The sequence below is a fragment of the Tenrec ecaudatus genome, chromosome 3 (genome assembly GCF_050624435.1).
Source record: "Tenrec ecaudatus isolate mTenEca1 chromosome 3, mTenEca1.hap1, whole genome shotgun sequence".
Taxonomy (NCBI): domain Eukaryota; kingdom Metazoa; phylum Chordata; class Mammalia; order Afrosoricida; family Tenrecidae; genus Tenrec; species Tenrec ecaudatus.
Genome location: NC_134532.1, coordinates 153597700 through 153613255, shown reverse-complemented (window position 1 = coordinate 153613255; position 15556 = coordinate 153597700). Strand labels below are relative to the sequence as shown.

General features: G+C 38.9%; 1 protein-coding gene across 2 annotated transcripts in view; it reads left to right on the top strand.

Moving 5' to 3' along the window:
- The window catches only part of MOB1B (MOB kinase activator 1B), a 65554-nt gene that overhangs the window by 27358 nt on the left and 22640 nt on the right, over positions 1–15556 (top strand). For both annotated transcript variants that reach the window (XM_075544226.1, XM_075544225.1), the window contains exons 2-3: positions 5578–5744; positions 14457–14550. In XM_075544226.1, coding sequence (XP_075400341.1) covers positions 5690–5744; positions 14457–14550 — 149 coding nt within the window. In that variant the 5' untranslated portion in view covers positions 5578–5689. The remainder of the gene's footprint in view (positions 1–5577; positions 5745–14456; positions 14551–15556) is intronic.

Below are 15556 nucleotides of genomic sequence, written 5' to 3'. Positions count from 1 at the left end.
ACTAATCAACACTTTCCCAAGTGTACCCTTCATCACTTTTCTGTCTCTTATGAGTTACTGCCTCCGTTACACCAAGGGCACATCCCTCCCTGTCTAGTTTCTTACTTTCTCTTCCCTTCTTTGTCCTGCCTTTGGTAGTCTCCAAAGTCTGTTCCCAGTTATGCTCATATTGATTTTATAATTATCATTACCCTCCTGATGTAGGCATTTTTTTTACCAGAAGTGATTAGAGCTATCAATCAATAGGTATTCGAGTTAGATCTATTAGATGAGCTACTGATAAAAAGCAGGTTGATATCTAAAGGAGGAGGCAAACACATACGCCACTCACTCACTCACTCTTTCCCACTCTCAAATGAACAGCAGCAAAGCAAGCCCACTGTCATGCAATTGATTCTGACTAATGGCAACTCCTTTCATTTCAGTGTACAACTATACTTGGTAAAAGTAGATCCTCTGGCCTTTTTTCCCAAGTACCTCTTGGTGGATTCATAGAAGTGGAGGAAAAAGAACTAATGTTAGTGAGATTTTCACCTCATAGTTCAATAATCCAGTGTGTTAGTCTGGGTAGACTAGAGAAACAAATCCATGGACACATATGTATAAGAAAGAGATTTATATACAAGAGCATCTGAAGATTGAGAACACATCCCAGCCCAATCCAGATCAAGTCCATAAGTCTGATATTAGCCCATATTTCTGATATCAATCTATAAAGTCCTCTTCAGACTCACAAAACATATGCAGTGAAGCTGAATACAGAAGATAACAGGCCAGTGGGTAGAAAGTCTTTGGATCCAGTGTCATTGGAAACATCTCAGCGCTGGCAGGGGTCTCTCTGTGGCTTCTCTGGCTTCCGAGGTCTGGTTGCAGCCATGTGGCTTGTCTTCTGCAATGTCTCCCAGGGATTAGCAGAGAGAGAAAGAGGTATCTTCTGCCTCCAAGGAAGAAGTACCAGATTTCCCAGAATTCTCAGGCCATGCCCACACAGTAGAAGTCTCATCGGCTATCTTCCAGATTGGCAGCCTAGACTCCATCCCTACACTCTTAATCCTTAATTGACACCAGATTAGGTGACTGCCACACCCAGTAAGGTAGATATTAGTATTCCCATTTTACAGATGAAGAAGATACTCATAATGAACTAGTTATTCCTGTTTCCTACATATACCTTTAACTAGATGTGTGGTTAGAGTACTGAATAAGATGGAGCTATTATGTTTTCCAGGGTCAAAATGCAGCCGTCTATTCTAATGCCTACTGTTGTGTGCCCTTAAGTGAATTCCAATTCGTAGTGATCTTAAAACAGCAGAACCGCCTCCTGGGGTTTCCTCTAGCGAGACTGTCAATCTTAGTGAGCAGATTGCCGGATCTTTTCCTTAATGGAGTGCCTCGTAGATTCAAACTACCAGCCTTTTGGCAGCTGAGTGAGTTAACCAGGCTCCTTGCTCTTTTTTTGGATCTCTGTGAATCTCCTTATTGGCCTTCATTCCTTCAGCCTTGCTTATATTCCCCAGTCCAACTTAGAACTTGAGTAGCTTTGGGTATTTGCTATCCTAGAGTCCATGTTTATTTTCATTGTGTGATCACTGTGTTTAGCAACACAGTACACTTAAGTTTTTCTTCTTAGCACTGGCAATTGTTAGAGTGTGTCAGTTTGTTTGGTCCGTATTACTCTGTATCTGCAAGGGGAAACAAAACAACAAAGGGGGAAAAACAGTATTCAGTTTTCCAGTATTCAGGGTGACTGTTTATGGTGAAACTGCCACTTTTTTCCTGGTAAGACTGTTGATAGGAAAATAAAGGCTCAGCAGAGATGGATTCTCTTCCCTGTTCTTGCTCCCCCGTGGTGGCTGTTGAAGTGCCACGCTTACCCTGGAGCTTGTACATGCTGCTAACTATCCTACCTTCCCTTTTATCACAGTAATGGGAGCAACTGCTTTTTAATTTTGAAAATCCCAGCTGTGTTCTTTGATAATACAGAAAATGCTGTTCGTGCTGTTACTGGGTTTCATTCTTTGCGCCCCCCCCCCCACCCCAGCTTTATTTTTCTACCCCACCTCATTTTATCTAATCAGGCTTGTTGGTGGTGGTGCCACAGAGTCATTCTGATTCACCAATTTTAGAAGTATAGTTTGCTGAGTGTTTACTAATCTATAAATCTGCATAATCATTACCAGAAATCAAGATAAAGAACATTTCATTAATTAAGTGTCCCTGTTCTGTTTCTCTACTCGTTCACTTTTCCCTTCCCTGGACCCTGACAGCTACTGATCTTTTTTATGATTATGAGTTAGTTCTTTCCCTTGCTTTGATATTTAATATTCAAAGCATGAAAGTGAGTAGAAGTTAAGGAATTGTGGATTTCCAAGTTCTGTGTAGGTGGTGTTGAGGGCCCTCTTCTGGATAACTATGTTCATAGAGACTAAGGTATCTAAATATGTAAGATTAAATAGTAAGTAGATTGAATGATCTCTTTATAATAAATAAATACAGATTCATTTCCCCTGATGTGTTAAGTATAATGTGCTTATTGATCATGAAATAATAAGTATCAGAGGAAAATATAATTGTGATTCAATTTTCCTGATTATTATTTGTGCATTTGTATAATATAATTTGCTCTACTAGTAACTTTTAGGAAGAGTCCAAGAAAAGAGCATATGGTCATCTCAAATCCATCTTCCACTTTCTGTCCTGGTCCTAGTTCTGACTAATTCTGTGAGTGGCCCTAAACAAAAACCAAACCAAACCAAAACATAACAGCCATTAAGTCGATTCCAACTCAGAGAAACCCTTTTTGGGGGTTCCAAGACTCTAAACCTTTTTTTTAAAAAGACCTTCAGCAAGTACCATGACCTCTGGGAAACTTCCCATGACATTCATTCTCTAATTCTTCAACCAAGTGGAGTTACAATGATGCCAAAGATTTGCTGATAAGCCTCTGAGTGAATGGCAGGTACTGTTAAGTACTTCCTATAAAATTGTTTATTTCTTCTCACTTCAGCTAAGAGAGATGCTACAGCTATTGATTGCTCTTAGTGCCTGTTCAGGTTCTTCATGGCCTGTGTACCACATAGTGAAACCCTCCCTCTCCTATGCCATCCTCACAGGATGTTCTGTGAAAAGTCATTGTTGCTGCCTGTAGTTTGAAGCCACAGTGCCAGTCTCTCTTGTTTCTGTAAAGCATTTCAATCTCTGAAATCCATGAGACAGTTGTACGCTGTCCCTGCGGTTGCCATGAGTTGGCATTGACTTGGCAGTGGGTTGTTCTTTTCCCTACTTTACCTAACATGAGGTCCTCCAGGGACTGCACTTTCCTGATAATGTTATGAGGAAATACTGTTAGTATTCTCATTTTATAGTTCGAAAACCCTAAGGCTTAGGTTCATTTTTTAAAGAAGATTTCATGCTTTAGTTGTTTGATTTACTTAATCTTTCTTCCCCTGAACCTTTTCATCTGTGCTTTAAAATAGGTGTTGCCTTTTAGTCTTTAATATATAATTTTTTAAAGTAATAATAGATGGTGACAACTTTTGCTTTAAGGGCTAAACTATTTAAAGGTGACTTAGGAAGAGAGTTCTAATTCATGATTTAAAGAGCAGTTCAGGCCAATAGTCTCAGTGATACCTCTAGATTTAATAGGTGTCCAGTGAGCCTGAATTCTTAGTAGAAAGAAAATGTTTTGAAAATGTGATAGCAACATATGTACAAATGTGCGTGACACAATCTATGTATGTATGTATCCTGATAAAAGCTGTATAAACCCCCAATAAAATGATTTTAAAATAAAGAATGTGAAATTCTAGTCCATATTTTCTCCCATTTTTTTTCATGACTTCTGGATTACAGTATTCAGTAGTGGTAGCTAGGCATCTAGTCCTTCTGGCTGCAAGGTGTAGGGGGCAGTCGTTCCTGGAGACAAAAACAAGAAAATAAAAAACCCAAGCTCCCTGTCCTCTAGTCCAGTGGTTCTCAACCTTCCTAATGCTGTGACCCCTTTAATGTAGTTTCTCTTGCTGTGGTGACCTCCAACCATAAAATGATTTTCCTTGCTGTCTCATCACTGTAATTTTGCTACTGTTATGAACCAGGCAACCCCTGTGAAAGGGTTGTTCGACCCTCAGGTTGAGAGCTGCTGCTCTAATCGATACTGACCCTGTATGATAGGGTAGAACAGCCCCTTTGAGTTTCAGAGACTCACTGCTTATGGGAGTAGAAAGCCGTGTATTTCTCCCTCAGAGAGGCAGGTGGTTTCAAATTGTTGACCTTGTGGATTGAAACTCGGCACTTAACTACTCTGCCACCAAGGTTCCTCCTCATGTAGACCACAGTGGTTGATACTGCTGCCCCCCTGGGAGGTGTTGGAATAATCCACAGGGTTTGCAAAAGCAGACACCTGTACTTTTTGGGCTGTAGTACAAACACGTAATTGCCAGGGGGTGCTGGGTAATTCTTTTCGTGAAGCGGGGACAGTTCTCAAATGTCATTTGGCTTGCCATCCTCTTTCAGAAAAAACATCACTTAGCGTCCCTCTCACCACACCCCCACTTCCCGACAGTAGGTCTCTGCTTTTGCAGGCCTTCATGAAACTTTATGAAGAGTTCCTGTTTAACCCAAACCAGCAAAACCCTCCGTGCCATGCAGTCTTCCCTGGCCTTTGCCCCTGGATAGGGCAGGGAAGAGCTGCCCAGGGGCGTTTCCAGGACCAGCTCTTTGTGGCATACGGAGAAAGCTTAGTCTTTCTCCCTGGTGCAGGTGGTGGCTTTGAACTACTAATCTTGTTAGCAGCCCAATGGATAATCACTCACACCTTTTTTTCATAAGAAAAGAAAGGAAGTACTTAGAAGAAACGTCTGTAATAATAATGCAATTTGATAATAACGGCAGCACAGTTGAAAAAGTCATTGCTTAGGGAGCTGTTCAAACAGTTGTAAGCCTCACTTCAGTGATGTGTGTATTTGTAGTTCAAATACATAAAAATGTTCAGAAGTCTGTGCAAAGCAACCATAGTGATGTGTGACTACTTATGTACTTAACCAAGAATTTCAGGATTAAGCTTGTTGGTGTTGCTTATAAGTGGGAAAAATAACATGTAATTTCTTGCGGTTGGGTTTATATGTGTGTTTTCTTATGCTTCCTATAAGAAGTAAATTGTATTTTATTTTTATTAGTATAAAAGACATGATAGGTAAAAAGGATAGAAAATAATTAAAAATCATCATGGAAGTATTTTTGTTTTTATATATTATAATCTGTAGTCATGAATCATTAATGTGCAAAGCCATTAGTTATAGGTTGCTAAAAACATTTTTCACCTATGTAGTAGCGAATGCAGAGAAGGGTTTTAGGTGTTGAATGTAGAGAAAATTTTAGGTATTGAGCACCGTACTGCCCCAGTTATTTTGCTAGCATTCAATTTATACAGCTTAGGTCTGATGCTAATGGGGGGTGGGGGTATATTTGTTGTTTATTTGAGGATATTCACCATTACTTCTGTTTTATTTATCTCAATATATTAGACTATTAAAGGTCATGAATTAAATATTGAAACACCTTTCTCTCTCTTATTCACAGTGGTAGTCGCTCATCTAAAACTTTTAAGCCAAAGAAGAACATTCCAGAGGGATCTCACCAATACGAACTTTTAAAACATGCAGAAGCCACACTTGGCAGCGGCAACCTCCGGATGGCTGTCATGCTTCCTGAGGGGGAAGATCTAAATGAGTGGGTTGCAGTCAATAGTAAGTGGCCAATTCATTTCAGTCGGTTCTTAAGTAGATCAAAGACCTCACTGTTGCTGTTTAGGATTGAGTTAGCAATATCATAGTATAATCACAAATATCACAATATAATGATGTTTCAACCCAATTTTAGCCAGTTATTTTATATATGAATATGTAATGTTATGAATTTATTCAGTGGAGGACTGGTGGCACGGTGGGTTTTAATAAAGAGAGCTAACTGAGAAGAGTTGGTGGTTTGAACTCACTAGCTGCTCGGCTATGGACAGTTGGTTTAAACCAGAAATTGATAGCAGCTCTAGGACGTGGTAGAATTGCCCCTGTGGGCTCACGGGATGCTAACTTTTTACAGCAGGAGAAAGCTTGAGCTTTCTCCTTTGGAGCCGCTGGTCGTTTCAAACTGCTGACCTTGCAGTTACCAGCCCAGTGTGTAACCACAGTTTAGCCCAGGAGTGAAGAGTCTCACCCTGGAGTATTCTGTCACTTTAAAAATCTAAATAAATCACATGTTCATGTATACACGTACACCATATATATGGGTCAATGTCTATTTTAAAGCAGAAACAAAGATTGAGAGGAGGAAAATTAGGTAAATGGAAGTAAAAAAATTAGAACATGAAATATTTTTAAAATGAATATATACCCTTTAAAATGTATTTAAATTATTGACTTGTATGATACAAGAGTGAATGCAAATAAAACTGTTTAAAAAAATGAATCACTTTAGGCTTAGTTTTTTCAACTGTAAAATGAAGAAGCCTTCCATAACGATTGTAGCCTCAGAAACCCTAGGAATAATTTCTGCTCTGTCCTACAGGGTGCTAGAAGTTGAAATTAACTCAGCTCAGTAAGTTGGGGTGTAAAACAATGAAAAGCATAGATAACTAACATTTAAAACACTGTGAGAGAGGGAGAAGGAATAAGTGTAGGCTGACTACAGAATGCAATACCTGAATTATTCACTAGAACCGAATAAATCCTTTCATGACTCGATGCTATTTACACAAATAATGGGAGTTGGTTGTTGGGCTAAACTTAAAATAATATTCACCGACAATGTCCATCACAAGTCTGCTGGAATAAGATACAGCAAGTGATGCATTAAAATACCCTCCTACCGATAGTTCAGTGCTCTTGGTATGGCTCTCTTTTGCTCCTTCACACACTGTAATTTCAGTCTTAAATCCTCAGATTACAGGTGTGTTTGAGGTAGAGTCTAGCTCACCTAGTGGGGTTTCCGGAATGAATCCCTCTGGAACGGTCTTCGGAGCATGCTGTGCACCTTGAAGATCCAGGATTCAATGTCCCAGTGCTCTATGGCACTTGACCTGCGTCCCCAGGGTAAATGTCTATGTTTTGATTGAGGGAAAGTGAAACCATATTTTTCTTGTAATTGGTAGCATCTTATTATCCATTTAAGCATATCATGGATTTTGTAAATTATGCTAGCACCTGCTGATAACTTTTGGGAAGGTAGGAGGATTAATATGTTTGTTTTAATTTTTTTGATTGATGTTTTAAAACTATAATGTGACAGCATTTATAAAAGAATATTTACTATTAATGTGGGTATCTTCTTTGACTCCATAGAGTTTAGGTTACCAATGAAAGGAAGTGATTTCTTTGCTTTATGTAGTGAGATCCATTTTACTTAAAAGGTGGTTCTGTGGGGTTAACCATTGATCTGCTTACCTAAAGATTGGTGGTTCAAAACCATGGGAGAACAATTTGTAGTCTCTGGAACCCTAGAGTGTTTCTGCTCTGCCCTGTAGAGTTGCAGTGTACTTGATGGCAGTGGGTTTGGTTAGGGTAGCACTCAAAGACTGAGTAGAATAAATTTCCAGTGTGTATGAATAGCCTTTGTTTTGTTGTTCTTGCATGCCTGTGCCTTTCAGGACCACTTTTTGGATCTGGTAATCTTAAAAACCTAAGGAACCACAGTGTAGAGCTTTTGAACTACATGCACTTCAAACTTTCACGTATAAAAGGAGATGACCATGTTCTGTCCCATTTCCTTTCAGTCTCATTTGTGAGAATTGTCTGTACTACTGAAGCTCCAAGGATTTTGAGAACTCTGAAAGTTCACAAGCATGCCATATTCCTATTCCAAAGATTGCTTTGGATTAGAACATTATAGCATCTCCTTAGAACGTAGAATTCTGCCTTGAAATTATAGCATTTGATAGTGCTATCCTCTGAAGTGCTCTTTTTTTTATGGCAGTAGTCCCAGATGACACTTGATGTAATGAGAAACATTTTGGTTACATAAAACAGGGAAGAGAATTTGTTGATAGGATTGGCATCTTAATGGCCTTTGGCTTCAGTACATTTGCCAGATGAAGAGAAATGGTGGAAAATGGGAAATCTTTTAGCTATTCAGCAACTGTTTCCACAGCCAGAATATAGATAGCCTGGATTTGAACATTGTGCTTAGTGAAGACAGAAAGACGCTTCAGAGTTCTGGGAAAAAGCAGAGTGGATGGTTTGTAAATAATTTATATGGCACAGAGTCCTGAGGCCATATGTTGTTTGGGAGATGGGAACTAAGACTTACTAAATGCCCACTTTATCGCAGGCACTTAAGAAATGTCCTTTTCTGTTTTATTTCCAGTCCTTAATAAAGCCAATCATAAGTTCGGGGAATTTTAGGTAACTAGAGTAGGAAGCGTAGGATTGGGAATTAAGATCTGATTATTCAAAAGTCATAGGTTTCCCACTGTGTCACGTGGAGACAGCTTGAGAATTGTTATTACAAAGTCATTGCTTAGAAAGGCTTGAGAAGTGAGAGGGCAGAGGAAAACTTTTAGGATTAATTTAGTTGCTGTTCTACTCATGCTGTTCCACTTTCATCAGCAATTAACTTTGACTCCTTTAAAAGTAATTTCATTTTTCATGCAGTCCTAGAAAGTCTGCATTAAACCAGCATAGTGTTGCCTGTGGGTAATTAACAAGATAAAAAGTTTACTTAGAATTGCTTATTTAGGAAGGAATAGGGCAGAACTCTTTTAAAGTCACCCTATGAAAAATTACTCCCTATTTATACTTAAAAATTTTAAAGATCTGTTTTTATCCAGAAGAGTGTAGGCAGAAGGGTATTATCATCTAGCTACAGAGATTTCAGTGCTTGGAACACTCCTTGGGGTTCCCTTGAGTTAATTTTATTCTTTCTGTTTTATATCATAAAGGGCCCAGAGGGAAGCTATTTTTGCTTCCTGTAAAGCTCAGTTGCAGTCAGTCCTTCTATTAGGTACTGTTCTACTGCAGATGCATTAAGTACTTCTGGCTCACGTCATCAGGGGTGGGCCAGATCTGAGGGTACAGGTCACAATCCTCCCGATGCCTTCATTTCTGAGCTGCTCTTTTGTTTATTTTTGCTTTAGTGGGGGGTTCTCAGTATACCTACAGGCACAACACCAGCCTTAGGCTCTGGAGGCCCCAGCATACCTCAGCTCCTTGCTTCTGAATGCCTAACCACAAAGTTAGAGGCTCCCTCTCCCCTCAGAGGAGCCCTGGTGGCATAGTAGTTACACCTTGAGCTGCTAAGCACAAGGTCAGCAGTTCGAAGCCACCAGCTCCTCTGTAGGAGAAAGATAAGGCTATCTACTTCCATAAAGAGATATAGTCTCAGAAACCCCTTTAGACAATTCTACCCAGTCCCTATGATTTAACATTAACCTGATGGCAGAGTGTTGTTTTGTTTTGTTTTTGTCTCTGCCCTCAATATAACATCTATAAGCCTAGAGGCTCCCAAGATCCCTCCTCGCTTTTGATACGTGAAGTTCCTTACTCCCTCAGGTTGGACGATGTTTAAAAGAACGCACAGAACTCAGGAAAGCCCTATATTTAACAATTATAATTTTATTAAAACAATATAAATCGGGACCAACATCAAGAAGAGGGCGTAAGAGTGGGGTCTGGAAGGGTCTTTAGTATGAAGCTACTGTATCCTAAAAAGAGTGTATCATACTTCTGAGAATAGGTATCTTTTTAAAAAAAATAAATCATTTTCTTGAAGGCTCTTACAGCTCTTATAACAATCCATCCATCAGTTGTATCAAGCACATTTGTACATATGTTGCCGTCATCCTTTTAAAACATTGTCTTTCCACTGAGTCCTTGGTATCAGCTCCTCTTCTTTTCCCTCCCCTTGCCACCCTCCCACCCTTGTAAACCCTTGATAAATTGTTTTCATAAACAAATGTCTTTTGTCAGTCAGGAATCTCATGGAGCTTCTATGTCTAAACCTTTATTGGAGCTGCATTAGATAGACGTGATTGATCAAATCATGCCCCACCCCTGAAGTAAGGTGCTATCAGGAAGTAGGCCTTTCTGGTAGGGCCAGCCTGCTACACCTGAGTGAACTCCCTGGTATACCCTCTGCTTTTGGAGCCTGTATGGGTAAAAAACACTTCATCCTTGGGGCACTTCCAAGGTTTTAGAGACTGTCCGTTAGGGACCCAGGACAAAGAGCAGAATCTTTGTGTTGTGGTTAAGTTCTTTACCCCACACATTCACAACAACTTATACTACCCTTTGGGAAAACTTAAAAGAGTGTTTGTGAAAAAAAGAGAGACATACCGTAGATACTCGAATATAAGCTGAGTTTTTCCCAGCACGTTTTTTAATGCAGTTTTTGTGGTAAAAGTACATGCCTTGGCTGATATTCGGGTCAGCTTATACTTGAGTGTATATGGTGCTTGTTCTCTGTCATCCTGTAAAGTCACCGAGGACATGGGATTGTTAGTTTTGCTTCCCATTATATTCCTAGAGGCTAGCATAGTTTCTTACATATCTGAGGGCCATAGATTATCTGGGAAGAAATACAAGTATTTTAGTTATTGTTTGACTTTAATTAAGGGCAAGGCTGGTAATTTCTGTATAGAACGTAATAATAAATAATTTGTGTTTCATAGACGACATGTACTTTATCACAACTATCTAGCTCTGCTATTGTACAGCAAAAGCAATTATAAACAATATATAACTGAATGAATATGGTTATGTTCTAAGAAAACTTTGTTCACAAATGTAGACAGTATGCTAGAATTGGCCTGTGGACTTGAGTTTACTTGTTCTGTTTTAGGGTAATGCTTGCTGTGACTAAAATAATAATATAAAATGACCGAGCTAATTGAGAAGAAAAATTGGCTAAGACTCTATCCAATAATTTGTTGACTAGAAGTAATGGTGGGTGTCCTTGACTTGTTCCTAAACAGAAAAAGTAAATCTAAATGCTGCTTCCAAGAGACATACTCTAAATATGCTGACACTGGGGATTAAAATTTAAAAAACAAAATAATTGAGACCCCCCCAAAAATCTGATATAGTTACATTAATATCAGACACAGTAGGTACCTAGGTAAAAAGTATTAAGGAAGAGAATTTTTAAATGATAAATGGCTGAAGAAATGGCAGGGAGACCACATCTGACTTCCTCTGCCAGCATGAGGAAGAAGGAAATTCCCCTCCATACCTCCCCAAGCTGATCCCACGAGACAAGACGTTCTGCCACACCCAATTGTTCCTTCACCCTACTATGATGGCAGCGATTCCTCCTCTCCTCCACCTTTCTGCTGGGCTTGACAGTCCCTCCCAGTGGCCACACGGAACTCCCAGACAGTACTCACAATTATGAGGATTTTATTAGGGACGTTAACAGTTTGTCACAAATCAGGATCAGAAAAGAGTAAGGATAAGTGACTTTTATTCAAGCAGCTCCTTGTCTCAGCCAGCGGCCATGTCTTTCTCTGGCCCTCAGCCCCTAAGTCACATGGTCCCTTAGCATCTGCTTTGTTCCACGGGCTTCACAGTCTCATGATCTCAGCAGTGTGCCTTCTTGGCGCCTCCACCGCTTTCGGCAGGGATCTCAAATCTGCCCCACTGGTGGCTCATCTTTATTTCAAAATCATTCACCTGTCAAGCAATTTAATCAGTTAATCATATTCAGAAGAGTTGTATATTCATCACCAAAGTCAGCATTTTCTTCTTGTACTTGCTGTTAGGCCCCCATTTCCCACCAGCCTCCCCTGCCATGCCCCTAGGTCTCTCTAGATTTATTTATCTGGATTTCATATACAGAAAGTCATACAAAACACAGGAAGCAAACAAAAACCAACAAGAATGACAGAACAGAAAAACCCCATTCGAAAAGAAAGCAGATGGTCACAAAATTGCTCTAACTGCTTCTGAGATGACTTGTTCTTAATACACACAGTGGAATGTCAGAACCGACCAATCCACACTATGAGTGTTTTGCCCACTGTTTGTATGGTCCCACTCAGTCATTAGTGGGAGTTGCAAAGACATGGACAGAAGAGCTATCAAAATAGTATATTTTACTTCACAGTATGTAAAGTTTTGAATTTACATATGTTTTTAATCCTTTGCTGACAAGTTATGTCAAGCCAACATCATGCTGTGCAACTGGCTATTTTTTCACAAGTGACTACAAAATGAAAACATAACTAAACCTTAATATATTTACACATCATGCATCCAAGTGAAAGGTAGTACATATATTTAATAACTTGAGGCATGGTATACTGTATAGCATTTACTTATGTGCAGTGATATTATACAATAGGTTTTGCAAACATACTGATACTGAGTTTCGCTGTGCTATTCTTTGGAAGAACATACTCCACATGCCCAGTAGGGTTTTATTTTTCCACTAGGTACTATTTTTTCTATAACAGGGTTTTTTAATTTTCATGAAAGCCTCCAAGGTGAACCTGTGTATGTAGCTCTTCTAGCGATATCAGAACTGCCAGATGTGCTGCATTCAGTTGAATTGTTAGTGACCCATTTGCCAACTACTTCCAGCAGGAAATGCTTTTATTTCTTCTCCTTTTTAAGAGTTATAGTTGCAGTGAATTTTAAATGCCTTGAATATAGCACAGTTGATCAAAGAGCCTACTTTTAAAATGCTTTTTTATACTTTTGCTGTTCACCCAATACTGGTCTGCTCGATTGACTCCTGTTGTAATCCACTCTGTGTATAGACTATATTCTCTTATGTGGGGTTTTCATCAAGGCTTCACGAGTAGCTGAGATCATACACACTTGGCTTTGGTCTTTCTAGATAGCAAAAACAATGGGTCTTTTTTTTTTTGGCAGGGGGGGACAGCGAGGCGGTGCCGAGGTGGAGACCTGTCTCCTGAAGGTGGTGTTTCCATCTCTCTATCCCTCCCTTAGAATTCTGTGCTCTTTAGTTTTAACAGGTCAGAACAGCAGTTAAGGACCCAAGACATATTCGTGAAGGACCCAAGTCATATTCCGTTTAAATGCTCTTTGAGTTTAAGAAATAAAAAGTCTGAAGGGGCAAGGTTAGGACTGTAAGGTGGATAGGCTAGGTTTCTCAAGGAATTTTTTGTAGGGCAACCTTTGCTACAGTAAGTCTAGAGCTGCTTTCCCTTAAAAACAAAACAAAACAAAAACATTTTGGGACCCTGAACTTAAAGCAAATGCTACTGTGCATATTCATGTCATAGATCATGAAAATGTCTTTCTGTGCTGTTTATTAGAAATAACTTCACATGTAGCTGTAGAGTATGTAATAGATTTTTTGTGTATGGTATGAGTAAAGTCAAGTGTTTGCTTTTTTTATGAAATAGAGATAACCACTTGACCACTGCTGTCTATTGAGAAGACTTGCCCATTGTCCTACAGTGATGTCTTGCTCCCAGAAACAAATAGAGATGAAAAACTTATATAAATCAAGTGTTTTATCTTTGCTTACATCTAATTTAGTGTGTTTCATTGATCTATGTGGTAGTTACATAATCTGGTGTCAATTTGGGACTTGAGAGGATTAAGAGTGAACGGGTGGGGTCTAGTCTGTCAATCGGATCATAGCTAATGAAGCCTCTTTGTGGGCATGGCCTTCTGAGAATTCTGGGAATTGCTGTATTTCTTCCTTGGAGGCAGGAGAAATTCTCTTGCCTCATTTTCTTGGAAACTCTACTGACAAGACACATGGTACTATGCTGATAGACCCAGTGCCCAGGGAACTGAAGAAGCCATGTGGAGACCCCTGCTCTAGCGCTGAGATGCTTACAATACCACTAGATCCAAAGACTTTCTACCCATTGGCCTGTAATCCTGCATTCAGGGTCATTGCATGTGTTTTGTGATTCTGAAGAGGACTTTGTAGATTGGTATCAGACATTTGGGCTAGTAGCGGATTTACGGGCTTGAACTGGACTGGGTTGGGATGCTTTCTTAATGTACAATAATTACCCTTTATATAAAACTTCTCTTATATACATGAGTCTCTATGAATTAGTTTCTCTAGTCTACCTAGACTAACAGTCTGCTAAGACCACCCTTTTTTATTTATTGTAACTTTTAAGTCTTAATAATGTTATGCGTCTACCTTATTTTGAGTCTTGGCCATTTGAATCTTCAGGCAAATTTTAACCACTTGGGTGACTATTGAATGACATTCCACTATCACTTTAATGTACAGTTCCACGATTGCTAATGAAGTAGAGCGTGTTTCATGTGTTTTGACAGTCTGGAAGTCTCTTTTCTGAAGTGCCAGTTCAAGGTAGTCTATATTGGTGCTGCTGATTCCGATTCTGACTCTTCAGTGTGTTTATCACTGTTCCTCTTTGAGGAAAGGATTCCTATAACCTAAAGATTATACTTGAATAAAACTTAGTTTTTATTTTAGCCATTCTGTTTTATTAATAACTTCTATCTTCTTTGCAGCTGTGGATTTCTTCAATCAGATTAATATGCTCTATGGAACCATTACAGATTTCTGTACAGAGGAGAGTTGCCCAGTGATGTCAGCTGGCCCAAAGTAAGACATGGTTAATGATTAAATCTCATTTTCACTGTGCCATGGGTTTTAGATAAGAACATTTCCAGCCATGAAATCTCTTTATCAGCAACTTTTGGTGATTTACCAGTGGTGAATACATCAAGGCCAAATTCCTTAACCGAGCTTCAGGGCCTTGGCTGTGTTGTCCTCAGTTTGGCTTTTTTCTGTTTGCTTATGTAACTCCTCTGGTGTATCCAGAGGATACATTACCTCATACTCTTAAAATTTGCACATTTTCCTCCTCTCCGTCTCCCATCATCTGCTAATACTTAAAAACGTATTTGTACTTCAGGGTTCAGGTCAGATTCTGCCTTCTTTTTGAAGTCTGTAAAGTCTTTCTGATTTCCTCATAATAGATGTGCTCTTTTTGTTTTTAACATTTTATCTTTATAATGATTATATTTCTTTGTTACACACAAATACTTTTTATAGCTGCATTATTTAACCCATTTAAAAATCCATTGGAGCTCCTAAATATTAAACATCATTAGCTATTATTATTACTGTTACTCATAATAACAAAAACAGCTAGCATTTATTTAGCCCTTGTTAAGTGCAAGACCTTTACAGACATTAGATCTTTTGCAATTCTCATTTTACAGGAAAAGAAACTGAGCTATAGAAAGGTTAATTTGTCCAACGTCTTACTATTAGAAACAGGCAATACTGGAGTAGAATTCCAATCCTATTTGATTTTAATGTCTGTGCTCTTTTTATTGCAGCACTATTATTTTCCTTATTATAAGCGTATAAGTTAATGTTTATAAGGGATAATGTAGAGAGATATTTTTAAAAGGATGTTTTTATGTAAGAGTATCAGAACAAAATACAAACTGCCCAAGCATTACTAGTACTAAGTAATCATCTTATATAGTTTATCATTTATTCTACCAATACTTTCATTGATCAGACTTTTTGGAGTAACTTTTAAGTTGTCATGTCACAACCAGATCACTAACTAAAAGAAGAGAGATTTATTTCTTCA